The sequence below is a fragment of the Ammospiza nelsoni genome, chromosome 5 (assembly GCF_027579445.1).
Source record: "Ammospiza nelsoni isolate bAmmNel1 chromosome 5, bAmmNel1.pri, whole genome shotgun sequence".
NCBI lineage: Eukaryota > Metazoa > Chordata > Aves > Passeriformes > Passerellidae > Ammospiza > Ammospiza nelsoni.
This window is the reverse complement of record NC_080637.1, coordinates 40,256,128-40,283,972: the sequence shown is the minus strand read 5'-3', so window position 1 is coordinate 40,283,972 and position 27,845 is coordinate 40,256,128. Positions and strand designations below refer to the sequence as shown.

The window sequence follows — 27,845 nt, the reverse complement described above, 5'->3', positions numbered from 1 at the left end:
TATATTATTCACTCATATTAATATCAGGGACTGGCTGTAAGAAACAGAAAACAGGAGCCTGAAAACTTGGGCAGTAGAATCTCTGACTCAACACCCCAGATCAGAAGCATTTTAAGTTCTAGTAGTGCTGCTGAGTGTTAATATATCATCTGCTTCTTACTTGTACCACATTAAATATAGTTGTTTACTAATAAACACTTGCTATCAAGGGCACAATTTCACCTTTGGCTTTCTGACTTAAAAGCTTCTGAAAAAAAAAGAAAGCGTTATTAAAGAGGAGGAAAATTTTCTATGAAAGCTATAGTCAATATTATACAAGCTTGTAGAGTCAAAATACTTACAAGCTAGTGTGGGTCTGCTACCAATTGCCAGTTTATAGTAATGCAATGCCTCTGAAAACCTGCTGTTTTCCTGAAGTAGTAATCCTCTGTATAAGGGGAAAAAAAAGGAGAAAAAAAAAAAAGAAAAAGAAAAGAGAGAGTGAGGTGTGAGGTTACTACAAAGAGTAACTTGAAAACAAATACTGAAAACAAAACTTGGGTAACAAAGAAAAATATGCTTACTGAGATACAAGCACTCACTAACAGTTCCATGTGAGAGTTATTCCATATATAAAGATGAATTCATAGACACCAGATGCATCCATATGGCTTTAACAAAGCAGATGTTAAACAGAATAGTTTTGGCTTTCTTGGAAGCCAGGAGATTCATTTACTCAGTCGAGAAAATGTTAGCCTGAAAGACTTTTTCAAGTGGGTAGAATATGGTGAAGGTGTTTGTAAGTCATTAATGATTAGTCAGGCATCTTGTCTTGACCTGAAATAAGCAATTCTTTTCCAAATGCATGACAAAGCTAAGCACCCAGCCCTTCATTGCTATGTTAAGGACTCCCCTTGTTGAGCAATTTCACTAGATTATTCACTATACAGCTCAGCAAGTGCAACAGTTCTGTTTTTTCCTGTCTTCTTTATACTCTGAACAAACTTACTAACTGAAGAAGTATTAAAAATTATACAGAATATTTCCAGTTTCATAACAGATAGGCTTTAATTTAGCTTTTAAGATAAACATCCTTGTGAATTATGATTTATACCAGCTACCCACACATTTCTGAGAAGTTGTCTGGACATCAATGACAGGAATGTACACTGTATACTTAAATGAAGGCCCAAAGCATTACAGTTTTCCAAAGTTTCAGAAGAATGAAAAAGACCATATACAAATATATTAAAACCAGAATTATTTAAAAAGTCCTTAAAAATCAGTCATTTCAGAATGGAGACTCAGACCTCAGTATCCAGGAGTAAACATCTCTTGTTATATAACTCAAAATATCCAGGAAAACACAGCTTAACACAGCTCTTCCTCTAAGGTGGAAGTGGCACCATATTTATTTGTAGTTTCCCTGACCTACAGCAATTTTCTTTTCTTCCTCTATGCTTTTATCTGCTGATAGCTCTTTGAACTGCAAAGAACTTGGAATTATTTTATCTCCAGTCTCAAATCAGAGATTTTATTTCCCTTTAACAGCTCAGGAAAACTTTTTTAATTAAACCAGTGAACTTCAAGGGATGAAAAGAGAAGGGAGCTTAAGTAGCCACCATCTGTGTTGTTTCCTTCTTGTCACTGGGTTAGGATTTAACAGAATTGAGAAATATATTCTCTTTTTCTTCTATACTTCCTTTTCTTCTATACTGTCCTATCAGTATCACATGACCTCACTTTGAAACTGTTTCCCAATTAACTCCAGATTAGGTAGCAAATAATTTTTATTATTAACAGAAGTTACATGTAGTAGGTACTTGCAGTAAAGTAAGAAATGAAGGAATACATTCAGGATATTTTTTTGAATGGTACCAATGTTTGTAACTACTGCCAAGTATCTTGCAAATGGCAAGAGGTATAGTCATCAGGACAGAAAAAACATTCTCCGAATTTTCTAGAAGCTGATTTTGTTTACTGTAAACATTTTTACACACTTACTTCAAGGAAGATTATGTTATTTTCATCCTGTTTGCTACTGATAGCAGAAGAATTAACAGAAAAAAATGAGATGCATTGTCTGACATTTTAGCTGCTTCTTAATTTTTTAAAAAGCAAAAACATTCTCACATACAATTCTGAAACAATTTACCTAAGAAATTCCATTCTTATTTTAATTCTGGAATAAATAATGTAACATATTGAGAGAAGTAACACAGCAATTGGTCAACTTCACCAAAACAAATTACTTTGGTAAGTGTACAACACTTGTGGTTTTGTGATTAAAAGAACTTTTATTTGCAATTATTACAAATTAATCTTTTGCATTCACTATATGCTATGATATTGACACTTTTGATTTATGACTTGAAACTTTGAGGTGCGTTTTTTTCTTAAGCTTCTCTTCCAAAAGGTGTTTTTCTTTTAAAAGCTGGTCCATTAACTGTCAGTCTGTCAGCATGTGTCTCCCTCTCCTTCTCTCTCTCATATATATAACCCAAGCAGCTCAGATGAAGAACTGAGTGCTGAATTCCACCTAATTACTAAAAATTAGTGTTTTATTTGTATTTCTTAGGAGTTTGGGAGAAGAAAGAGAAGAATTTAATCGTACCAAGGCATGAAACTGCCTCTTCTTGTGAAATTGGTCCTGACTGATCACTAGTTTTCATGTACCTTCTGGCAGTACAATCATTATTAGATTTATGGGTGTCCAGTTCTAGTTTGAGGTTAAACTAACTCAGGAAAAAGCTGTCTTCTGTAGATGCAGTGGAAGAACATCCCTGAGCTGCAGTTCACACCTTGCAGGCACAGCAGATTCCAGTATCTCACCCTCCCCATGGCCAGGGCACTTGGCTGTATAAGCAAGCGTCCGCTACAGCCAGGAGCAGATCTGTTCCTGACATGCCTTTTGCTTCTTTGCTTGAATGTCAAATGATAACTCCTCCTCAGAGATTTTTGGCAAAGGGGAGAAGGAGCAGAAAGACAACAAAGACATCAATACAGTGAGAAGCATTGGACATAAGCCAGAGGTGGAGCAGAGCAACTGAGACACGTTATGTACCTAACTTTTGTGGTTACAAAGACAGAAAGAGTTCCTTTTTCCTTACTCAAGGATGAACAAAAGAAAGGACATCCTTGAAGTAAGCATGCTAGATTCAAAAGAGTAAGTTCCAGTGATAAACTTGGATGAAGACCTTAAAGCCTTTCTGGTCCCTTTAACTTTCTACAGTTACTAAAAATGCCAAATTAACTGAATAAAAAAACCTAACCACCAAAATGCCCCCACAAAAAAAAAAAACAAACCCAAAATGCAGGAACAGCTGCGTTAAGTTGATACTTCCAAAACTTTTTATTCTCTTCAGCTCACCTTCCCAGTTGTAAGGCAGACAAATGAAGATGTTAAATGAAATATGCAACTTCTGTGCAAAGACAGTTCACTGACAGAACTGGAAAAATGTGGCTTCTATAGTTCAGTAAGACAACTTCTGTGAAAGAATAAGTGAACATGAGGAAGGTGATCTTCACTGTGCAGGTGACCACACACGGGAACAGATTGTTCACAGAGGTTGTGGAGTCTCCCTCACTGGAGATATTTAGAAATTGTATGGACACAATCCTGTGCCACGTGCTCTGGGATGACCCTGCTTGAGCAGGGAGGTTGGACCAGACGACCCACTGTGATCCCTTCCAACATTACACACTCTTTGATTCTGTGAAATACATAAAAATAAAATTATTTGGAAAAGAAAAAGCTACTTAAAAAGTAGGACACACAGTGGGCAGTTTTAAACTGCTCATGAATTAATTTAGAATTAATTAGGAAACAAGTTCTAAGTATAATAAATAGCAAGATTCTGGAACTTTACAACAGGATTATTTTTTGCTTGCATTACTTCCAGATATTTTTACATGGAGTGTTAATCATTTATAAAATGGAGGATATGTGCTGACTGCTTACAGGAGTAGCAAACTTCTCCAAGTGACTTAGGAAGTGGCTCAGAATCCTGTTTTTTAAATAGGAGGAAAAATAAAAGAAAAAAAATGAGGAGCACATTCTGACTATCTGGAAATTATGCACATCATTTCTGTACACAGAATTGCTCATTTAGTTCATGCAGGAAAACACCTCCCACCAAATGAGTTGTTTGCAACCTTCCTGAATTCTTTAGCTGCCAACTTTTACCTATCTTGCTTCACCAACAGTGAAAAATCTTCCTGTCTTCCTACTTTGCTTTGGCTTTGACCAAAAGTCACTAAATATTAATGGCCCAAAAATGTTTTCAGAGACCAGAAGGCAGTCACAGAATATAAATAAGCAGTAGATGGCCTATGTTCTTTTACAAGTTTCATAAGAATTTCTTCCTGTTGGTAGTCCTACTCTAGTCAGCTGGTCTGCTTACAAAGCAAACTCCTCAGTGACTAAAACTGGCATAAATTGGCCAAGTACAATCCACAGAAACTGCAACTATAAAAGTAAACATGTGTTAGTGAAATATTTATAACATTTTCAGCCCAGGTACAACATTGAAACAGTTTAATCAATTTTGTTTACTGGTTTATAACAACTAATACAGGGCCTGTGCTAGCTATTACTTTGCCATGACTGCAGTTCTGTGCCTCAAACTACATTCATCCCATTGATTTCAGGTGGGATTATCTACAAAAGACTATATCTACCTAAATGCTGCACTGGCAAACAAAGTAAGGAATGAAAGAAAATCTTCTGTTATTCCCTACACAGATGTGTCTCCAGTCACACAGCAAGAGTGGATCTGCTTTGCCTAAGGCAACTCTCACTGTCATTTGTAAGACTAGTGGGTAGAAAGGTAGGTATGGATGCTACCACAAAACATAATTTTTAATCAATAAGAGCCCAAACATACAGAGAATAATCACTTCCTTTGCAGAACTCACCAAGTAATCTATCACTCCCCTAGTAAAAAAGCCCCCCCCCAAAAAAAACTAAACAATCACCCCCAAAACAACCTCTAATCTTTCAGACAGCACAGTAAAACTGTTATGTTCTCCCAGATCTGGGAAAGAGCTTCCCAATTGCAATGCAAATTGGTCAGCAAATAGTCCCCTTTTTTTTTTCTGATACTGCTACAGTTTAGTTGGGAATACTACCCTTTCAGGACAACATCAACTTGCACAACCCCTATTACCTTGACAGAGGGAGGGCCACCATGAGGATGAAGAATAGCTCGGCTCCTGCCTTTCTCACTCCTCTGGACAATGGGCAGTGCTGTGCTGTGTCTGCAGTCCTCAAACCAGATGCCCATTCCCTTTCATGTGCCCCAGCAGTCAATATAGACAGAGAGCTGGACAGAACTTCCTACAAGAGGGGTCTTTTTGAAACTGAATGGCAGACACAAACCATTATTTTCCTAATTTTATGAAATGGTGGAAGTTTATGTAAGGATTGTAAATGCCCACAATTTCAAATATTGAGACATGCAATTGAATAGCTAGGTCACTGAATGCCTTTCACCTCTCAATATAACTTTGAAAACTATCTGTGCTCCACATAGGCCCCACATTGCACACAGGAAACCACCAGTCACCTAGGTGACCTTTGGGTGCTACCTCAAGAGCCAGTCTGACAACACAGCAAGATTTTATCAAGACATCTTTGGTTACAGCAAGATGCAAATTTTAGCTGCTGTCTTTGACAGAGGAAGAACTAGCTGGCAAAGCAGAGATTAATTCCAAACAGGTTTGCAACCAGTTTGCATTCATAGCTGAGAAAAACAATAATCAAGTACTCAGATACCAGATGACACATCCTCTTTGCCTTTTAACTCAACATCCTGAATGATAAAAACTTCTGGTCTATCAAGGAAGAGGAACCATAACCTTGACCTGTTTCCTACTAGGTGGGTGCTGCAGGAACTTTGTCTTGGAAAGGTTCAACCACAGTTCAGCACAGGTTTGTATGTCAGCCTGCTTTTAGAGTTTTTTGCCTCTGATAAGGAGCTTTTTATGCCAGTACTCTTAAAATTAAGGGAACACATTTTCCAACATATAAGGCCTAACAACAACAGACAAGAAAGAATTTTGCTTATATTGATTTTTACCAAAGGATACAGAGTTAAACTTTTCCTGTAAAACACTGCAATCCTAGAATTTCTAGGATAGGTAGTCTGCAATAGCGGCTGAAATTTCTAAATGAGACATTAAAAAATTCAACATTTATTGATACAATACCCTAAGTTTTCCAATGTAAAGTTTATGGAAATTATTATTTCTAATTAAAAGAAAATAAATTATTTGAATAATGAACTTATACACACAGTCCTATATCAGTACAGGCAAAATGAGATACTTCAGGAGAGAAGCAAGAGGATAGCTGATTGCTAGAAATTATTCTTTTATAGGGCACTGTATACTCCAAAATTACAACATTTCAAGTAATTAGTATAATTTTAAAGGAATATCCAATATCTATGTCAGATTGAGAACATCCTTATAATCACATGAGAAACTCAAGGTAACATGGATGACAAAAGAATACTCAAAACAGAGCCAGGCCTAAAACCAAGTGAAATAATAAATACAAAATTGTCTTTTAATTGATAAAGAATTTTACTTTAGACACTAACTGTAAGCAATTTGAAACAATACAAAAACCCCCACAAGCTTTAGCTAACAATCATAAAGTAACAAAGACTGAAAAACCAAAGCAAACTAAAATAGTTTGTTTTTAATCTATTGAACATTGTCTTGTTTGAAAGAATAAGCTATAATTTCTCTACAGCTCTGTCCTTGGTACTTCACAGTATTAAAATATATGGTTTTCTCAGTAAAACAAAAAACAAAGAAAGGTCATTTTATGCTGATTTAATACCCTATGAAATTTAGTTGAAATCACCAGAACTACATAGCACTGAGAACACAAATATAAGATGTTCATAATCAGGCAAACCTTCAAATGTAAATTATGTAGTTATGTATTAATGCATTTTAAATTTCTTTAAATGGCAAAAGCAGCTGTAACTCAGAGCCATAAGGTATAAGCCAAAAACCAAAAATACAGCACTGAATTCAGCCATTCATCTAGTCTGTTAAATTCTTTGGATGTTAATGTATTAGTAGTCAACTTCTAAACAAATCTCACATTTCAATTTATTGAAAAAGAAGTAAAGAGATCAAGAGCTTCTGCTTATGCAGCTTCTCTCTTTGATTGTTATCCATTAAAATTGTGAGTTAAACCTTAATAATTTGTTCTTCAGCAGAGAGCACTTGGATTTGTTACTGCTATGAGTGAACAATGAGCTGCACATGCCAATAATTTGCATCAAATACCAAGGCACAGGTGCTTAGAAACAATAATGAACATGTGAAACACATACAGTGCTTCTAAATAACTATAAAGATACCTTTTTCCTGAAGTTCTATGGAGTGATTATTTTAGTTTCAAAGGCACATACTGAAAACCAGAAACAGCAAAACTGACTGGCCTCTTGTAAGCACATATAAGACACATTTCCATTAGAGAAATGCTAATGGAAAGGATTTTTGTAAAAGGCTCCCACAGAACTACATGCCAAGGATGGGTTTAACTTGCAAAGGGGCTCTTGAGAGTTTGTGCTTAAAAGAATTGATTCATTTGTGTACTATTAAAGGATACTTCATTTACCATCTATTTTTCAGGCTGGATATTTAAGCATCCAACACTGACAAGGCCTACAAAAAGAAAAACATGATGCAAGCTTTTTAAACTACTGTTAAATAATTGAAGGTTTTGTAAAGCTTGTTGTAAGAATAAGGGATTCTATTGTATTCAATGGAGTAGTAGAAAGGCTAAGAATTAAACTTCACTTGTTATGCCCTATATATTCCAACCAGCATTTTTGTTAAAATCCTTCCACAAAAATTCAGTAGAATTTCAAAAACTCCTCTGTTCAAAAACAGAGATGAAAGTTTATAGACATATATTTTGTGGATCAATGGAAAACTGGAAGACTAGCAGCTTATTCTGAGAATAGTGAAAAGACTGAAGTCTGATTTCTTTTATGTCCCTGTCTTTATCATCCAGCCCCCTTTCCTCTTCTTACCCTGGTATTAACTTCAGCTTCTCTCTACAACACAGTAAGAGACAAAAGTACTGTACAGGCATACAAAAAATTTAATGGTTATAATTTTCACCTTCAAAACGAATAGCATATAGGAAATATGCATGTATCAATCTTGTAACTTTCTTTCCTACAATCTTCCGCTGTGTTCAGAAGTTATTTTTTAAATATGTGCAGAAGTTTTGTCTTAAAAATATGTTTTTCATACTCCTCATTGCCTAACAGAGAGGGAAATGCTGCACGTACATGTATTTGTGTAACTAAATGATTAGTAAAAACACACATATTATAAAATACGGATTTCATTCTGGAAAATAAATTCTATCATTAAATTATTTTGAGTTTCATCAATTCATTTGCTGATCTGCAAGACAAATTAATGAAATGGTCAACTTCTTCCTTTTTAAGCAAGGAAAAATTAGTCAAAAATACTATTATGATAAATTTCATTTTCGCATATTATAAGCACTCATTTTAAACTGTACTTACAGGGAGAACATTAATTTTTAATTGATTGATTTATCTGAAGAGGCTTACTATTTGAACGCAGCTTTTGCACATTTTGTGTATCCTACAGACACATTTTTCTGTTGCATGCAGGATATTATCTTCCAACAGCCACCTGTGGAATGGCAGTCACTGGATTCTGTCCTCCACACACATCACGAAACAAGAGCATATGGCTGGTGGAGGTGACCAGCCTGTGGTGCAGCAGAGCTCTGCTCCAGGCCTTGTGCTGGCTGGGTCATGGCAGGAGGGGCAGGAAGGACAAGAAGTGCTGAGCAAGATGCCCAGCTGGGAGAGCCAGGAATCAGTTCCTCCCCATGGAACACACGGCACCATCCCACCTCAGCGCGAAGCTTGGCATGGCGCTCGCTTCCATCTTTGTGATTTGGTACATTAATGAGAAGGGAAATCTTTTCCCCTGATGAGTAATTATTTTGATGCTCATGTTATTTATCCTCTTACTCACCTGCAACAGGGTTCAAGTAATTAAACTTTATGTAACCTATGCTGCTCTGAAGTCAGTCACAGGAGAAAAGTAATTTGCTGTTTTAACATTTCAGACCTCTGGAGCTAATGGAAGGGTATTTGTCTATGCTTAGAAATGCTTACACCCACTCTGCTCACCAAGTGTTATTCAGACTTAAAAAAGAAGTCTAAATAACACCTCACTATTTAATTGAGTCTCAAACAGATGGAGGGCTACAGCTCACAACTCATCTATTGGTACTTTTTAAGTGTAGGGTTTTTTTTTCTTCTTTTAGAGCAAACAGATTTGTAAGTTTACCTTGCCCATACTCATTACATGAATACACGACAATGTTGACCGAGAAAAAATCCTGCCCACCCCACAGTTTAAGGAGCACAATTAATGAAATTACTATTAGAAAGCAACAAAAACCATCATCTCAATTTCCAGCAAGTAAATCAGTAGGTCTCTTCACAACAGTTTTCAAAGACAATTCAACCCCAGGAAAGCCACGCATACTTACAAATTATAAAGCATATCAGCCATGTTGCTGCGGTAGTACAAGGCATTTCTATAGGCGCTTTCAGCTTCAGAAATCTTGCTCTGGCTCTTGAGAACATTTCCAAGGTTACCCCATGCTGTCAAGAGGAGAAAACAGTATTCATAAAGAGCTACAATCCAATTACACATGACAGAGTATGCAAGTATCAGGAAGTTTCTTAGGGAGACAAACCCCACAAAGGAACTATTTTTATGGAACAGGAGGTGAGGTTGGTTATTTTTTTTCCCCAGCCCTCTGGTTCTCTGCATCTTACTGTGAGACTCACATTTCACAGAGGTGATTTACATGCACTCTGAATGCATACAGCTTTCAGTTGGCAAAAGGAAGTTTTTTACAAAAATATGTCTCTAGAAATTACTGTAACCAAGGGAAAGGACCACTTTATTTCATACCACCTATAAATAAATACAAATATTCAGGATCAAATGTGGAAGTGAGGCATCTTTCTAGTTTTAACTTTTTTTTTTAAACCTGCTGACTCGAAACAGCAAAAAAGTTGTCCAGAGTAGACACTGTCCTCACTTAAGTATTAAAATTGGACATATGACACAGGAATTGAAAGAACAGTTAGGTAAGTAAATAGGATTAAAAATATACCATATGGATATAAACATACTACACAGATCACTAAAATCCATTTTTTTCTACTAGAAAAGCATTTGGTCCCTTTCCATACAATTTATTATGTTACACAATGTGCTTTTATAGCCCATCTATAAAGGACTTTAGGTAAAAAAAAAATATTTAAAGCTCCACATGTGTTCCCTTTGCAGTTTTGTTGAGTGGCACAAAAGCTACTTTAAAAAGGAAATGGAACTAACATTTTATGAAAACACGACCTCTGCTACTCAGAATTTAGGAAGCTAATTTAACTGGCACTACAATTATAGTGTGTGTGAACATGAAAAAAAACCACATTATGCTTATAAATGCAAAGCTGTTTCATAAAAAAAGTTTTACTTTCACCCCTTTTAAAATGAAAGAAACCAATGGAAAGATGACGTGTGTCCTTTCCACCAAACACAATATATCAGAATATTCTCCCCTCCAGATGCACTTAAACATCAGCTTCAGTAGCAACAAACTCTGATACATCAGTTGAGCCCTTTTCTTTTTTCAAGAATTTGCATCACTTCTGACTAATGCAAAATTTCAAGGTAATGTTAATGTAACACTGCTATGTAGGTTGATAATTGACACAGGCATTTTTTCCTTAGAAATTGCATCACTTCCAAGCTGCTATGGTTTGTTGCAGAATCATCCTACCACAGGGATGGAAACACCAGCAAATACAGAATTTCCTCTGAGCAAAATAAACTAGTCATTGCTAGAAAAAAAAATTAATAAATCTATTTAGAATTCATAAAAATCATGTAATTCAACTGAGCACATCATAGTCTGTAAATCAAAGAAAGAAAATATGTGCAATATTTCCATAAGAAAATGAGCTATCACTTCTGTGAGTCAATTCTTTTTAGCCTAGTATTTAATGAGAAATAATTTATCAATATTTATTTATCAATAAATCAACAAAAGTCACAAAATGTTCCATAATTTTGAAATATAGCTGCTAAAACTACTCTCAGGTTCACTCAACTTTTACGCTTGGCTAGCAGAATTCTGAAATTTCCCCATTTTTTTACAGCTACTCTTCCCTTTTTACACAGAGAAAACAGTCTGCAAGTACCAATGAAAGTGACTAGCCAGTCTATAGGCATTAACCCTTGGAAGAAAACCACAGACTTATATATTATTTTTTAAATTAATTTGTGAAGGTATAACCTTATTTTGCTTCTGCAGTAAAGGAGCATCCAGTTTCCCATAACTGCATGTTCCATATAATCTATAGGGACTTTTGTTTTCACTCTAATCTCCCATAACAGAGCATTACATCAAATGACAATTTGATTTATTGATAACAATCTCCTGCCACATAGTTATTGACTCCCAACCATTCTGAAGCTCAGTAAATACAAGTATGCACAAAAAGATGATTCAGTTCATCTCTTCATCTGTCAGACTGGAAAGACACTGTTAACACTGTTAGTTTAATAGTTTCTCCTCTACAATTCATTTCACGCAATGGGTTCTAACAGTTATCTGAGTTAATTTTTAAGACAATATTTTTAAGACAACATAATTTTTAACAATATTATAATGTACATTTTGCAAAATAATCTGTATCAAATTTTTAATATAAATCAATAATTAATCTACACTATTTAATTTTAAATTTATTCAATTTAGACTTTTGTCTAAACTTGCAAAACTGTGAATAACTAACCTTATGTGATGCACTAGAAGAAGTGGCAATAGCAGAAAACAGCAAACATAAAACATGATAATCTGACATTTATCATTAATGGAAACAAGAAAACCAAGGTCTTTTCATTTATCCAAACCAGATGAATTTGATAGAACAAATTCACTTCTATTTAAATACAGAAGTAGTTAGAAGAATGATCTAGCTCTGGCTGGTGATGAAGCTGCATTGAACACGTGTAGAGAAGATACTCATACAGCCTAGAAATTATGAACAGCTAATATCTGCAGCAACCACGTCCTCTTGGGTCTTGGTATATGAGCAAGAGTGAAAGAGGATGGTGTACATACATGGAGCAGAGGCTACATGAGCTACTCAAGGAACTTCACTCCTGCTTTGTCTTAAGTAATGCAACTAACCTTCAAGGGAAAAAAGGACTTTAATTACTAGCTTCCATATCTTAAAACTTTTTATTCAAAACTGTAACAGCACTATTTCAACTCTAGGCACATTCAGAAACAGAAGCAAGGTTATATCTAAATGAATCTACATTCCTGTTAAAAGCCCACCCTATTATTCCAACTAAATTCTAGCACTCAACTATTTTCCGTTTGTACATAGTAAGAAAAGAAAAATAAATATTCTTAAAAGAAAAAGAAACTAGGTCAGTAATCCTGGAATTTAGAATGGATGTTTATTCCAATTATTCTTTATAAATATTTTTCACATAATATCTATATTAGCTAAGTTGCAAAAGGCAACATTTAACATTCAGAAAATACTAAGGCATACATATATATGCCACATTTTAATCTTTAATTCAAAATTTACATTTTGCCATATTCAAGACCCTATTGAGCATAAGAGAAAAAGGAAGCTGTGAATGAAAGAGCTTGCAATATTTCCCTTTTGCCTGCTGCTTAATTCCCTGTCCATAGAAAATGAGACCGAAACAGACCCAGGTCTTTAAGAAATAATATTCCATCCTAGCATTGGAACAAATCTAACTTTCTACAAAACAAGTCAGTCCATTCAAATTTTACTTAATTGCTTAATTTTCCATAGATCATACTCAATATTAAAAATTAAATCCATTTAATCACTTTTATCATTAGTCAAGTATAATCTGAATAATCTCCTAATGCTTGAGAACTCCTCTCTTATTTACATGTCTTTGCAGGAAAAAGAAACTTTTCAAAGGGATTTTGTTCTTCTGTTTGTTGTTTGGGGTTGGTTTTTTTGTTTTTGTTTTTTTAAGAGCAGAAGAAATTACGCAGCACTAAGTAGGAAAATAAATAGTTGTTAAGTTGTTATAATTTTGGCCATATCAAACTAGACCTCTATTAAACTTTAAAGATTGCATTTACACCACCTTACAGTGAGAGTAGCTCAAGTTCTCAGGCATTCAATTGCTTTCAAAATGAAAATGAATATAAAAAAATGTTAGTTTCATGTTTAACATGCTTAACTTCTCAACTATCTCAGTGAAAGTGACAATTAAGATTTAACAAGACTGAAAAATACCCAACTGGTATATTAAACTTTCTCCAAGCACTTTCATGCTGTAAAAGTGCAAGACCAACAGCAAAACAAGGACAACGTTGTCTAATCTAATCTGCCTGGATTTAAGAAGCACATTTTCTAAAGAAAACTAGTAAACTTTCAGCTTTCAACAGAGCTATGAAAACAAGTGAGAAATGGAAATTAACGTCTACAAACATCTTCATTTAAATAAAACATTCCCTTTCTACTGAGCTAAAGATCACACTGTTATTCAGTGAAGATAATGAAGCAACAAAGTGTCCTAGAAGAGCAGTCAGATGGGTTGAAAGCATGTATGTTGATTTCCTGATTCAGAAGTTTGCTTTAAATTAAAAAAAAATTAATATCGCAAATCATTAACAAATATAGCCAAAGTATTAAATTCTGACTCCCACCTGGCACCCCTATATAATCCATGAAAAATTAGGTAATACTGTAAACTATTGAACTATTTGTAAACTGCCATTCTATTAATATATCTGTTATTCAAAAACTTCTGCTGAAACATGAAGAGGAAAAAATCCAACTACAATTGCCTAATAAATCACTCAAATACATCCTGGTAAACATTTTAAAATATCATAGCAAAGAAAAGGAAAATTCTGCCTTTCCTTGTATATTATGAAAACATACTTGAAAGGTAATGGAAAAAAATGAAAGACTTAAAAAAATTAATACATGACATTCACTATTCACATGAAATTGCCGCGGTTTGGTAATACTGTTCTCACCTTATCCCATCAAACTTACTCACGCAAGTTATTCCACAAATTGTTGAATGCATTAAGGAGCATGAACTAGATTATTATTTGAGTAAAATAAACTACTTGAACAAAAACTGAAGTATTTAGGGAACAGCTCAGTAATTTGTAATCAGCTTGTCAGCAGTTCTAAACTAGAACCTTCAGCTCACAGAAAAAAGCACATCAAGCCAAGAAAACCTCTATTCAGCTTTAGAGATATTTGTGTATTATTTATGATTCTTTAGCTTGTGAAATTAGAAACAACAGTTCAAGTTTGCATTCCCTCTGTTTAAAATCCTTCCACATTTCTTCTGACTTGTTTATGAAAAAGAAGTGAATGACAATTAGAATCTCAATTATTTTCTTCAGTAGTGTTTAAGGATGAAGCGATGTTGGTCCCAAAAGAAAAGCCTTCACTTTTTTCTTCAAGAGGAAAACAGTTTCACCAACAGAGAAATGACAGGCTTCCCCAAGAAAATCTCTGAAAGTTCAACTGCAGACTCATAAAAATGTAATGAAAAGAGTTCAACATCTAAAACAAAACAGAGCCACTACCACTCGCAAAGACAGCAAGAAGATCAACTAGATCATGTTTATTACGTGGTTTGAGAATGGAAAAATTCAGCTAAATGCTACACGTTGCTACTTTCAGTGGGACAGTTTTTGCTTTAACTTCTGTACTACAGTTTGTATAAGGGATTTATATTTTTCCTGTTATTCCAAAGGAATAATGATTTTTTTCAAACTATGTAATAAATTCATGCATATAATTTTCAATAATATTCCTCTAAAAACTTCACTCATTCACAGAACATTTTGATCAAGTTACTTCCTCTTGCTAACTTAACCACAAAAACTGCCCAATTTCTTGTTTCCTAAAGGGCTAATGGTTTCTACATAACCATAATTTATGTATTTAATCTACTTTACACATTGATTTTTTTTACATCGATGGGTATGTGGCAATGTTGAGACAGACTGTGTTAGAGCTCTATCACCTCTTAACTTTTACATATTGTTCTATTTATTAGGGTTGTTATTTATAGCATTTGCTCAACAGTTCATCTGTTGATCAATTGTAAGGGTTTTGTAATGACAGCAGGTGAAAGAAAAACAGAATTGAAAACTATGCACTGCTTTGAAAGCTATCCAGCAACATGTCAGCATGGGCACTAACCAACCCACACTTGGCAGGCAGAGCTTCGGTCTTGTTTCTCAGTTGTGAAACCCCGATGCAAATGAATGTGGACTCATGGCCTGTTCTACTGCTGATACACCCTCTTCATCCTCCATGTTACAGAAATTAACTCTTCCTCTTCAAAGGATAGAATGATTCTGACAGCTCAGTGAACCTGAGAGATGAGACCAAGCAGCTGCTACTGTTCTTTGGCTTCACCATTACCTACCACCCTACAGCCAATCAAGTTTGTCACGGCCTCCCTCATGCTAAAATGATTTTTGTGAAGAGTAGGGTACAAAGCAGACAACTAAACTGATCCAAGTTAGGGAGAACAATGAGAAAAGGATGACATCTGATCTAATCACGGTTCTGTTCACAGCAGAGCCCAATCTTGCCTTTGCACAGCTTTGTTAGCTAAGTGTGCATTGCAAGTGTGTGAACATCTTAAGACATTACTGCCACAAAGCTCCCATTCCATTTAACTTCACAATGTTCAGGAACAGAGCTGTGAACAGTGTTGATCTAAAACTCTCATTATATGAGGAACTGTATTTAATTGAGGCAATGGATATAAATCATGCAAGAAAATGAAAGGAGCAGAAAAATACAAGTGGAACAAGAGGACACGTCTGTGCAGCCCAGTCATCTCAGGATGAACCCTGAGGAGCTCTTCAAAGCTTCAGAGTGACTCAGGCAAAGAGGGGATCATGTACTAAATTTGTCAAATTATGTAACCTCCTTAACAGTAGGCTTTAAAAAAATTATCTATGATACATTCAAAATTATCACTTATGTCCCAAGTGATCAACTGCACTCCAGCCTCTTGCAGCAATGGCAGGATGCACTGAAATGTCAGCCCTGGTCCTTCAAGCTATGAGTAGATGGACCATTGTTGGCTTCCTTCCAGAAAAGGCAAACAGTGAGCACAGTGTCCTGGGAACATCCCAGGAGCCATGGCAAAAAGAAAATCAGCAGAAAATCAGAAATTTGGGTTTGTCAAACCAAGAGAATCTTCACATGTGCTCAAATTACATATGTCAGACTTGGGAAATGCAAATTACTTCATATCCAGGTAGCAGGCTTTTCGTAACACTTCAAGTTGTCTGGTTTTGTTTGTTTTGCTTTAAATCACTTAGAAAAGCAAGACAAGAGCCTGTGAGGCTTTGCCAGCCAATACATATGCCCATTGGTATGGAAATATTGGTGGCAAGAAGGAAGGTAGGTCATAAAATTACCTCTTTCATTTATCAGTGAAACTAATTAAAGACACTACAACTATCGACTAGCATCTTTACTGGTCCACATTCAAAATACCTTCTGTATTTTAAGATCTCAAAGAAAAGTTACGTGAGCTAGAGCATTTAAGGATAGAGAAGAAAATGGCATTGAGAATTCAGTCATTCTATTTCATGATCTCTGCAATTTAAAACAAAACCATGTGCAAGCCTCTTGTGCACACTGTAATGGCATCAGCCATCATATACTTTTTGGATGCATGAGGATTGGCAATAACGATAGTTCAGGCTTAAGTAACAAAACCTCCCATTGCAAAGGAGGGGTATTTGAAATCTTAAAATACTTGTATTTATCTATCTACACTAGGACTTTACCCTACCACACGTGGTATAAAAAGACATATATGTAGATTACTGCACTGTCCATATTAAACAAATGTAAGTGGACTTAAATATGTACTGATACAAAATCCATGACAGGTAGGAAAATGATGACATGTAACTCACTGCAAAAATTTTAAATAAGGAGGAATTTCTCCAAGTTGTCAAATTTTGAAAAGAATATAAAATAATGAAACAATTGGATTATTATCTAATGCACTTAAATAAACATGCTCTGCTTGAGAACCAATCCAGATAATCTCATTTTCCTCTAATTAGAAGTAACTCCTTCTCTGAAAAAATCCTCAGGCTAATTCTGCAGAATGCACAATTATGGACCAAAGGTCTCTCTTTTAATCAAACTGGAAAATAAAATCTATCATTTTCTGACAAAAAAAAAATTATGCCATATTGCTTGATATGCTACAAAAATTCATCATGCCAAAGCTGATTCCTCCTTGACTGAACCTGTTTGGTTTTTTTCCCACCACACTGTAGATTTTAGCCCAGATGAGGTTTTGCAGAGTATCTTGGGGAAGACAGGGTGTCACCCTAGTTTTTAAAGATTTTTTAAGCCTTCTGATGTTGACATTCTTGTAGTGAACTTTCTCACACATTTTCTGTAAATAACTCATTGTTTTGCATTCTTTTATGGAGGAGGAGAGAGTTGATAGACTGTTAGTTTGACCAGTGTCATTGGATAGGTGTCACTGCCACCCTCCAATCCACTGTCACTTTTGGAAAACTATAAATGTTGGAGTCAGAAAATAAACTTCCCTTTTTCCTTACCTTGAGAACAGCAGTGTGTGCTTGTGTTCTTTCGTGTCCTACAGTGACAACAGGGGAAGATGTAACAGTCGGATTGGCCCATGTCTCAATGTCTCATGTTTGTTTCTTTAAAAAAGCCTAGCTATTAGTTAGTAATACTTTTTCTCCTATCCCTCTACACTTTAAGATTCACAGATTAGAGATGCTGTTGCACGACACTCCAAGTGGAAAACAACAAATCCTTGTTTCCAGACCTCTACACATATATATATAAAGGAAGACTATCAGGCTTTCTCATATCCCGCTGAAGGAGAAGCACATCCCACCCTGACTTGGGTTTCAGAGGAAATTACAGCACTATTAAAGAACTGGAAGAGAGAACACTGTCACTGCAGAGTAAATGCAGAGTTTGAATCGAACTGTAAACCACCCTCCTTCAGCTCTCCACCATATCTGGCATAACCAGACTGTTTTGCTGGGGGAGGGCTGCCTGTGGCATGCTCAAATGCCCTAAGTAACTATGGCTGCTTCCCAAACAACTTACAAATGCCCATTCCTTCTACACTATTTCATCACCCAGAGCAGCCCAACCATCCATTTAGAGAGCCCCAAACTGTTTCCAGGGAGTAGGCTTTTTATTTAACTTTCAAACAATTCTATGTGGTTGATTTGAGCCAACTCTTTTAAAGCTGTGTCTTAGTTCTGACCAGAACAGAGTTATTTTTACAGGAGCCAGGCAAGGTGGTGCCTGTAGTCCCAGCTACCCTGGCAGGCATAGCCAGACCCTAAGGTTACTCTCCTATCACCTGCAAGATAGAGAAAGCATTTGGGAGAGCCTGGGTGGGGACACTGATTTGGGGAGCAGTATTCCTAAACCAAAACAAGCTTTTAAGAGTTGCAGATAAAAACGTATTTCCATTTTATTTTAAGAACTTGGAAAAATCCTGTAGGACATTTATCCTTCAAATTCTGATGTTTTTGTTATGAACAGAGACCCCAGACTTATCACAGTATATCCTGCATAATTCCTGTATAACAGACTTATATAGCCATATAACATTATATATCATAAATGATACTTTTAATGTGCAATTCTAACCTATGATTTTGTTACCTAAATAGGATCATTATATATGCCATACAGTAGCTGTTACAAAGGTTCTCACTGGTGGCTGGGAACATTTTACACTATTGAAAAATTATATACCTTAAAGTAATTTCTTCTTTAAAAAGTCATTAAAGCTGAAAATTATTATAGAAGTAAAGGAAAGTATCCATGCAACATTTAGTCAAAAAAGACTTAAGTATCAGAAAGTTCTGGCAAAGATATTGGGAAAATGGATGATTATTTGTTATTATGTTTCTCTGACAATTTCTAAAAACATTAACTAAAAAGAATATCAAGAATCACCATAATGACTATACATTCTGATATATATCAGCTTAGGAGAGATATTATACTGCTATAAATACAGAGAGGTTTTAAAACAACCATGAACCATCAAAAAACAATTCTAGTCTTATGGTAATAGGTAATATGAGCTCCATTCCAGAGAGCAAAATTGAGATTAAAGTGGTTACTTCAAAGACTAAAGAAGATTTAATTAGCAAAACTAATTCATGAATACCTAACTCCAGATGGTATGCTCATATCACTGGTATTTGTTAACAGTGATAATACACAAAACTTTTAAGTGTACTTATCAGCAGGTCTTATATGTTTAAAGTCTGATGTTTTATATGGCAATCTGTGCACTTTCTCTCCCCAAATCTACATTTTCTATTCAGTGCAATCACACTGCTTATTTTATTATTGGCATTAATTGAGGCTAAGGAAAAAGAAATAACTACTGTACAGAGCAATATTTTGGGCTGTTGGGCTAAAAACTGGTTGGAGTTTTACTGACAAGCTACATGTTAAAAATTTGAATATACGCACCAAAACACTGAAAGGCAAATTCCAAATGCTCAAACTATTTTTAAATGCCCAATGTAATATTTATTAGGACACACACTGCTATACTTAGGAGGTACAAAGAATGTGTAGTGAACAGCAAGCTGTGTGTCACAGCAATAGCTATTGAAAGCTCTAAAGGTATTAGAGGAGAGTATTAGGTATTAGAGTTGTCAGCACAACGTAAGCTTTTAATAATGAGCGTATCTGAAGAATGCTGTACCTTAAAATATTTCATTTCCTTTGGTTTCCAGTCACCAGTAGTGATTAAAAAACAATAATAATAATGGAAAATAATGTTTTATTGCATCTTTTTTGTTTGTGTGGGAAATACAGTTTCTCTACCTAGCTTAGTACAAAATATAGTAACTATTTTTCCTCACTGAACTGAGGTGAATTTTTAGTTAAGCATCTGCTCTTTATAGCAGGTCAACTATTTCCTGGAAGGATCCTTAAACTCTACTTGCAAATGTAATGGCACCAGGAGACTAAAATTTCGTCAGTAAATATGACCAAGCAACTAATACCTCTGTGGCAGTCTAGCAGTTTAAGCCTCTCTATTTTCTACTTCTTTAATCAATGTCTGTCCCAGGTATAGGAAATATATCATAATGATCTTCCATGTTCAGACGTGGACTGCAAGGCCCAGAGGAAGATTATCCTTTTTGAAGCTTATTTTTGGTACCACAGGGAAAACTAGAGTTAATGAGACGTAATAAGCACAATTATTTTGTGTGCCATTGCAATTTTATATTAAACACAAGGTAATCATCACCACAGAATGACCCTCAGTCTCACTGAAAAAGATGTGACAGCTACCACCCACTTTTAAATTTTTTATTTGTTTTTACACTTTGGGAGGCTTCCTTTGCTATAAAAGAACTTTCAGATAATGACAATTACTTCATATCACTTGGGCTGCTCATTAAGTTGAAGGCAGAACAGAGAAACACTTGTGTCTTTCCCTCCCTACGGTCAAAACATGCACACACCCACTTCAGAATCCATAAACTAAATTAGTCAGTCCTGCATATTTCTCCCTCAAGTGCTGACAAACTGTAACAAGGTACTGCTTGGATCACTTTAAAGTTATTTGAAATACTAGTCATAACCAGAACAGCAGAATAAGACCAGTAAAGATGCAGCTAAGGCATCCCAAGTCCTCACAAGGACTCCCTCAGCCAAGGGATGGCAGCTGCCTGCCACGCAGTGAGGCAGCCAGCAAAGCTGGCACACACAGGGTAATTTGGAGACAGCTTCACCACCTTCTTCTCACTTGACTCTCCTACGGTGCATTTTCAGGTTTTTTTAAGAGATAATCCACGCTCATGCTTTTGAGTATTTTTCCCACATTGTCAGTGATTGACAAAAACAGCCTGGAGAAATGTAAACTGCAGAAAGGCTGTGGCTGCCTGCAGGAGTAGAGGCTTTCTCACCTGCAGCAGAACACAACTCTGCCTGCACTGCCTGCAAGGTACCCTGAAGGGACCAGAGGAAAGTACCAGTGAGGTGATTATCACCCATTTCTTCCCTGAGGATTGAAGATGGAGAAGCTGCTGAATATGTTTGCCTCCAAGTCCCACAGCAGCAGATAAGATTGTAATCTTACACATATCACAGCACAGAGAACCTGGTAATAAACCACCACCACACGAGACAGCTCCATTTCCAAAGCAGTTCAGCCACATTAGCACACAAATGCACCCATGCTAAAAGCTTGCCTCAACAAATGCCCTTACGACTACAGCACATCGGCTCAGTGTTGCACAGCAGTCAGCCATCAGTGGCATTCAGCCTGCTAGACCAGAATACAGATGGATCTGGAACAAAACACTCATCTTTTTGCTTTAGTAAAGCTGGTCTTCACAGATTCCTATTTCTTTATCAGTTTCCACACTGTGAGTTTTTCGAGGGATGTCTCATTGCTTTTTAGATTACGACAGAAGCAGCTCTTGCTCAGAAGAAGCTCTTTGCAGGAGATGAGAGAAAAAGCAGAACTATCAGGGAAAATTATCCTTCTACTCCACAATTTTCAGAAGTAAGAAAATACTATTGAGGAGAAACTTGCTACCAGCTGAGGAAAGCAGAGAAATGACGAGTGACAGCTTCTTCTTAGTAGCCTAAAAATAAGGAAAAACACTTCTCCACTCTGCTGTTTTACTGAGCAGCCCATTGTCCCACTCTCTGAATAGCCTATTTATCACTAGAATCCATAAAATTAGAAAAAAGAGGCAAACAAAAAATAAATTGTTTTTCCTATGTCAACCTCATTTAATTAGTGAAGAGTAGTTTGAATTGTTGATCTCCTATTGCTTTGGCAGGATTGGCAGCCAGTCTAGTCCAGTCAGGCTTGCCTGACTATATGAGAAATAGAAAATAAAATTAGCATAGTCAAAGCCAAGGATAATTTTAGAAATATTTACAATAATGAATAGAGTTGGGTGACAGGTCACATTAGCTAGGGGCGTCGTATACCCAGCCTTGTTGCAATGTATGTGGGCTAGTAAATATTCAGCAGAAGTTTAACAGGATATTTTAAGCAGATTTATTTAAGTCAGCTCAGTCATGTCTATATCACTGCTTGACATACTGTCTTTGCTTTTACACATCTTACAAGACACTTAATGTCAGCTTATATGGCAAGAAACCAGACGATCATGTACACACGAGCCTGTGCATACTGAGATGTGTAGATGAAAACAGCTCATCTTGTCTCCTGGGAGCATAATACCCAGTAGTCGAATTTCCAGACAATGCTGCAGCCAATCCTACTACTGGGCAAAAAGAAGCATGTTGGGGTTTTTTTTGATCACAAAATCTGCCTCATTGCATGCAGAGAACTAATAATGTCTGGGCATCTCCACCAAGGACAAAAATTGAACATGCATTAACTAATAAAGTGCATACACACTTTTCTTTCCAAGGAATTCCAGTGTTTTAATACAAGTTTTTACTGTCACTAAACTTGCACCTCTCAGAGCTTTATATAATCACTCTGGTGTGCTGGCCCACTGTTCAGTTACTTCATTTCTTGCTCTCCTGTGGTAGTTTTGAAAAAAAAGCAAAACAAATGGGATGTGCTTGTTCACAATTTAAAAAACTCACTTACTGCAGCAACAAGTCAAGTAATTTTCCTAGGGTGAGAAAGTATATGAAGAAGAGTTACAAAATCAGACTGACAATCTACTAAAATGCTGCTTTGCTGGGCATTTTATCTGCCAAATCTACTTTTTCACTCTCTATCAGCTCACAGTAACCACCTGCATTTGCCTCTTACTATCACAACTTTTAGACTATGGCATGATACAGCTGTCTAATCAAAATGCACAACTCTATCAGCAGATGACTTCACATCACATAAGGGGTTTCACTGAAAAAACTCAAGTACTCAAGCACTGTCAAATTTTTCTTTCACAGACAGGCAAAGCAATCAACTAATCCCTTCTCACTTCTGATGAACTGTGAATAAGGAAGGCTTAGTCAATATCTACATTGCACTCACAGGTGATATTCTGACCATTCTCATATAAACTTGCATTTGTGCCAAGAGCAGCACAGCCAGGCAGCATGGAGTTCAGGATCCAAGCTGGATCTGCCATACATGCTTGAAACCACAGAGCTGCAGCTAAACATTGTTGTTGATACCTAAACTGGCAGGTTTACTGCCTGTTTGGGTATGTTTACACTAGCTGTGGTCACATCTCATTACAGCATAGATATAACCTTTGAGACGTGGCTGGGCAATGTTACAAATAGCTGATATTTACACATGAGCAGGAAGGCATAAGTATTTGACAATAACTCTTTACAGTACTCGTAGGCAAGGGGAACTACAGTAATTTCCTAGGCTGAATTATACCTGACTTCATTTCCTCATTTTTATTATGTAGTATTGACATTATTTGCATCAGATAAAATAAAGGAACAGCACTTCCCTGATACTGTCCTTTACTACTTCTTATATTTTCTAATCAGAGAAAACAGAACATTTGGTAAACTCACAAAAAATGCTCATTAGCTTGCTATATACCAAATTCCAAATGGAAAAACACCAGGGTGGGCTCTATAATACTAATAGTGCATCTTTAATTTCAAAACACAGAACTAATACCACTGAAAAAGAAAGTATCCCGTTACCTTAGGGTCTCCTTTTCTCCATGTCAATGCCAAACCTGTAACACCTAATCAAAACACATTCCTGCTTTTCCCCATCTTTTACTAATGTACATACCACTGCAACTTGAAATGACATTTCCTAAAATATTCTCTTTAGATGTTGCTAGTAAAATCAGACAATTCAAAGGCAAAGACAGACAGGAATAAGTAAAACATTCACCATAAAGAGCAAAAATTACCTTTAGCAGGGTTTACTTTTATCCCTGACCTATACAGCATCTCCTCATTCTGCCAGTCCCCATTCCTGACAACAGTCTTGAGTCCATAGAAAACAATTAATGCAGCAGTGGAACAAAAAACCAAGTTCTTCAGAAAGCGCTTTTGGGCTTTGACATAAAGGGCCCTGACACCTACTGTAACCAGCAGGCAGAAGCCCATACTAGGAACATACAGCACACGCTCTGCTATTACAAAGCCAACATAGAAAAACAGGTTTGTGGCAGGAACGAAGGGCACTATTAACAAAGAGAGAGACAGAATGACAATGTTCTCGGTTGAAGGAAGCTGCAGTTTCTGAATTTCATGCTTTTTTAGGCCATTCTCTTCTTTTGATGCAAAGCTTGACTTCACCTCCAGTGTCTTGTACTCCATCTCTGGGTGACAGCTATGCCCATTAGCATTTTGCTTGCCATTCATTACAGTTTTCCCATTGAATTCTCTCTCATTGCTGGAGCCCTTCAAGCTAAAGTAGGCAAGGAGGAGGAGTCCTGCATAGAAGGCCACAGTGTGTAGATTCCTCCAGTCGCTGACTGCTTTTAGAAGAGGCACAGCATCCATGGACCAGTCAAAGCTGAGGGTATCTGGGCACAGCAACAGCCAGAGGTTCTTGGTTGGCAAGTAAAAGAAGGTCAGGGTACGTGTGAGAAAACTGTCTGAGTCAGCTGCTGGATTGTCAGAGTTAGAAAAACTTGGGGGCCTGTTGCCCATCCAGTACAAGCGAACACCCAGCAGTGCAGTTCCCCAGGAGGTCAATAAGCCAATGCTGAAGAAAAGGGTCAAATTCTTTCTCTGAAAGAAAAAGAAAAAGCATAAATCAACACTAGGTATCTATTTGTGTAAATTATACACAACAAAGAATCAAGAAAATATCTGATAGAACTCTTTTTCAGTAATGGAAACAAACACAATAGATCTCCATCTCTGACATTTGGATCGTGCCATGTTGGGGTACATTGTTGACTACAGACAAAAGAAAATTACTCTTTCATTTAAGGTCTATCAAGAATGCATCACAGTCAAGCCTTCAGATATTTTAGGGCTGTCAGTCATTGCTCAATATTTAGTTGTATAATGCTTTTGAAACTCTTATTTTAGAGGAGTTTATAGAATCTTACATTAGTTCCTACATAATCTTCTGGCTGTGACCAAAACACAAGTTTGCCTTAGCTAGATTTAAAGTCTGAAGAATGTTCCAGATCTATTTTCTTCAATCAGAGTCTCTCCCCGAGGCATTTCACTAGAGAACCAATTAAAATTTCCAAGAAAGCGAGAGAGGAAAACAGGCGCAGATTCCATATTTAGGTCTGCTAGCTCCTACCTATTAACTTGGAGCCTTCAGCTCTACCTACTCCGAAGTCCCACTTCATTTTCTATAAAACACAAAAAGTTTCACCTTCATATGAGGAAGGGCTTCTTTACATTGAGAGTGGCAGAGCACTGGAACAGGCTGCCCAGGGATGTTGTGGATTCTTGTTCTCTGGAGATATTCAAAACCCACCTGGATTTGTTCCTGGACAGCCTGCTCTAGGTGATCCTGCCTTGGCAGGGGGATTTGAGCTGGACAATCTCCAGAGGTCCTTTCCAACCCTAACGATTCTGTGATCTCAGAGCCAAAAAACACACTGGTTTTTTTTTCCTCAAGCACACCATAATAAACAGTCCAAAACTTTTCACATCTTTATATGTATCTAAATAAAATTATGGGAAGCACACAGCTCACTCCACCTACCAATGTCATCATGCTAGCAGCTTGAAGGATCTGCACTTATTTATGGAACAGCAGAACATTTTCCAGCAGAAGCTGCTTCTTGGGTAAGCTCTGCTCTCGATTACATGGGCACCCTAAATGAAAGCTGGTTTACATTACTGTCTCTCTATGTAAAAGCTAAAATATATGGGGTTTTTATATTTCAATTTCTTAGATGCCTTTTGTAAGGAAAGAAAAAAAACCTATTTGCCAAATAGTTACAGATACAGATTAAGTGCTTTGATTATCTTTTCCCCATTATTAGAAAGAATTATTTGTGAATAATTTTTCATTTAATTAGGTTTGATTTTCCATCTCACACTACACATTTGTGGGATGATTATTCAATGTTTACTTAGTTATTCAGAAGCAGAACCTAACAGTAGAATGCTTTATCTTATTTCTACAAAACAATTTTTCTTCTTTGTGGGTGGGATCAACCCTTGATATCATAAATTACAGATGATTGCGTTGCTTCATTTTAGGTCAATTACTAATAGTTTTCTACAGTTTACTGATATTTTCCTAAGAAGACACATTCCAGTAATGATAATTTATAGTTTATCTTATAATGTATCAGGAAGAAATTTATACATTTTGCATTTCTACAGAGTTCCTCCTTGTGAAGTTTAAAATATTAAACATCAGTTAGATTCATTAATTCAGTTATGCTACATTACGGAATTTATTGGAGGCATTAGTAGGGAACAAACAAATTTATAATGGGAACATTCATGCACTTGGATTGTGAGCATGTAAAAAATGCTGGCACTTTTTATACACAAAGTAAAGCCTGGATCCAGATTTAATTTGCCATATTAATACCAGTTTGATTTACTAGCTTTTTTACATTCTGGATAATCCACAATGTTTTGGTAATATATCAGCCAAAACCCTCATCTACACATCATCATAACTACATTCCCTGGAAAGCCTATTAGAACAACTTACTTTTATTTTTCAGCTGGGTAATACCTTACAACTCACTTCACACACGGTTTCATCCATGCCTGCCAAAACTATTTAAATGTTTATAATGTTACAAAGCTGTGTAATATAAAGCTGTTATCACTGTTATCACTGAAACTCTCAACTAAGTTTACATTTGGAATAAAAATATTATTCAGATTTCATGGATTTGCATGTATGTCCTCACAGTAAAATCTCACATCCCAGGTTTAACTTGTCCTTTCATTCTCATCATAGTTTTCTACATGACATTTTTTTCTGTCCACCCTTGTGGCTCAGTAATTTTCAAACTCATTTCCTTCAAACATACACATAAAACAACTCTCAAATGTTAAGCATGACCTATTTGCTCTCTCATACATCCTTCTTATGAATCTCTTATGAGGAGGCTGCTAAAACAGAAAGAAGCTGGAAAGTGAAAGATAGTATTTTTAGTTCTTTGACTTAGAAATAGTCTTTTCTGCAAGGCTATGTACCACTTGAAAGACTAAGATATCGCAAATATTAAGGAAGTGAAACTTGATTAACAGATGAAAAGTGAGCTTCCATAGACTGATTAGGCCGCTTTGTTATTTTGTTAATACTTAATTAACAACTGGAAGGAAATCTCACTTTTCTGAAGTCCTAACCATTGAACTTTTCAATTAAATGCCAAGAAAGTTCACATTACAAAGTTCTCTGACAAAACCACGTGAGTGCAAATATGCTATTCCTCATGGATTATAGTGAAATCTACTGAAAATTTTCAGGTCTTCCTCCTATGTTAACCAAATACTAACAACTAGAAGTTTGCCTCTTGCTTCTATCCCAAAAATGTTAACAATCTGTCGGCTCAGAGCTAATCAATCTTCACCGCTGGAGTAACTATTTGCAGCCTCTCTTTTAAGCTTTACACTTAAGATCTGTAATATCTGGATCCTCACACTTGTAGGTTTTACAAAGAACACAGATTATCCACATACAGGATTGTGTGTCATGCTGTAGCAAAACTTTTTTTTACTAATTTTTAATCATTTTACATGATTTTCACATGAAATATCTAAGCACTCACTCATAGAGCTCAGAGATATCTGTGT

The 27,845-nt window shown here is 36.2% G+C and overlaps 1 protein-coding gene across 1 annotated transcript in view; it reads right to left on the bottom strand.

The window, feature by feature from the left end:
* TMTC2 (transmembrane O-mannosyltransferase targeting cadherins 2) overlaps positions 1–27,845 on the bottom strand; it is a 237,163-nt gene that overhangs the window by 72,808 nt on the left and 136,510 nt on the right. The window contains exons 7-9 of the mRNA XM_059472560.1: positions 24,014–24,842; positions 9,554–9,668; positions 342–427 (exon numbers count right to left, since the gene is read on the bottom strand). Of these exons, the coding sequence (XP_059328543.1) occupies positions 342–427; positions 9,554–9,668; positions 24,014–24,842 (1,030 nt within the window). The remainder of the gene's footprint in view (positions 1–341; positions 428–9,553; positions 9,669–24,013; positions 24,843–27,845) is intronic.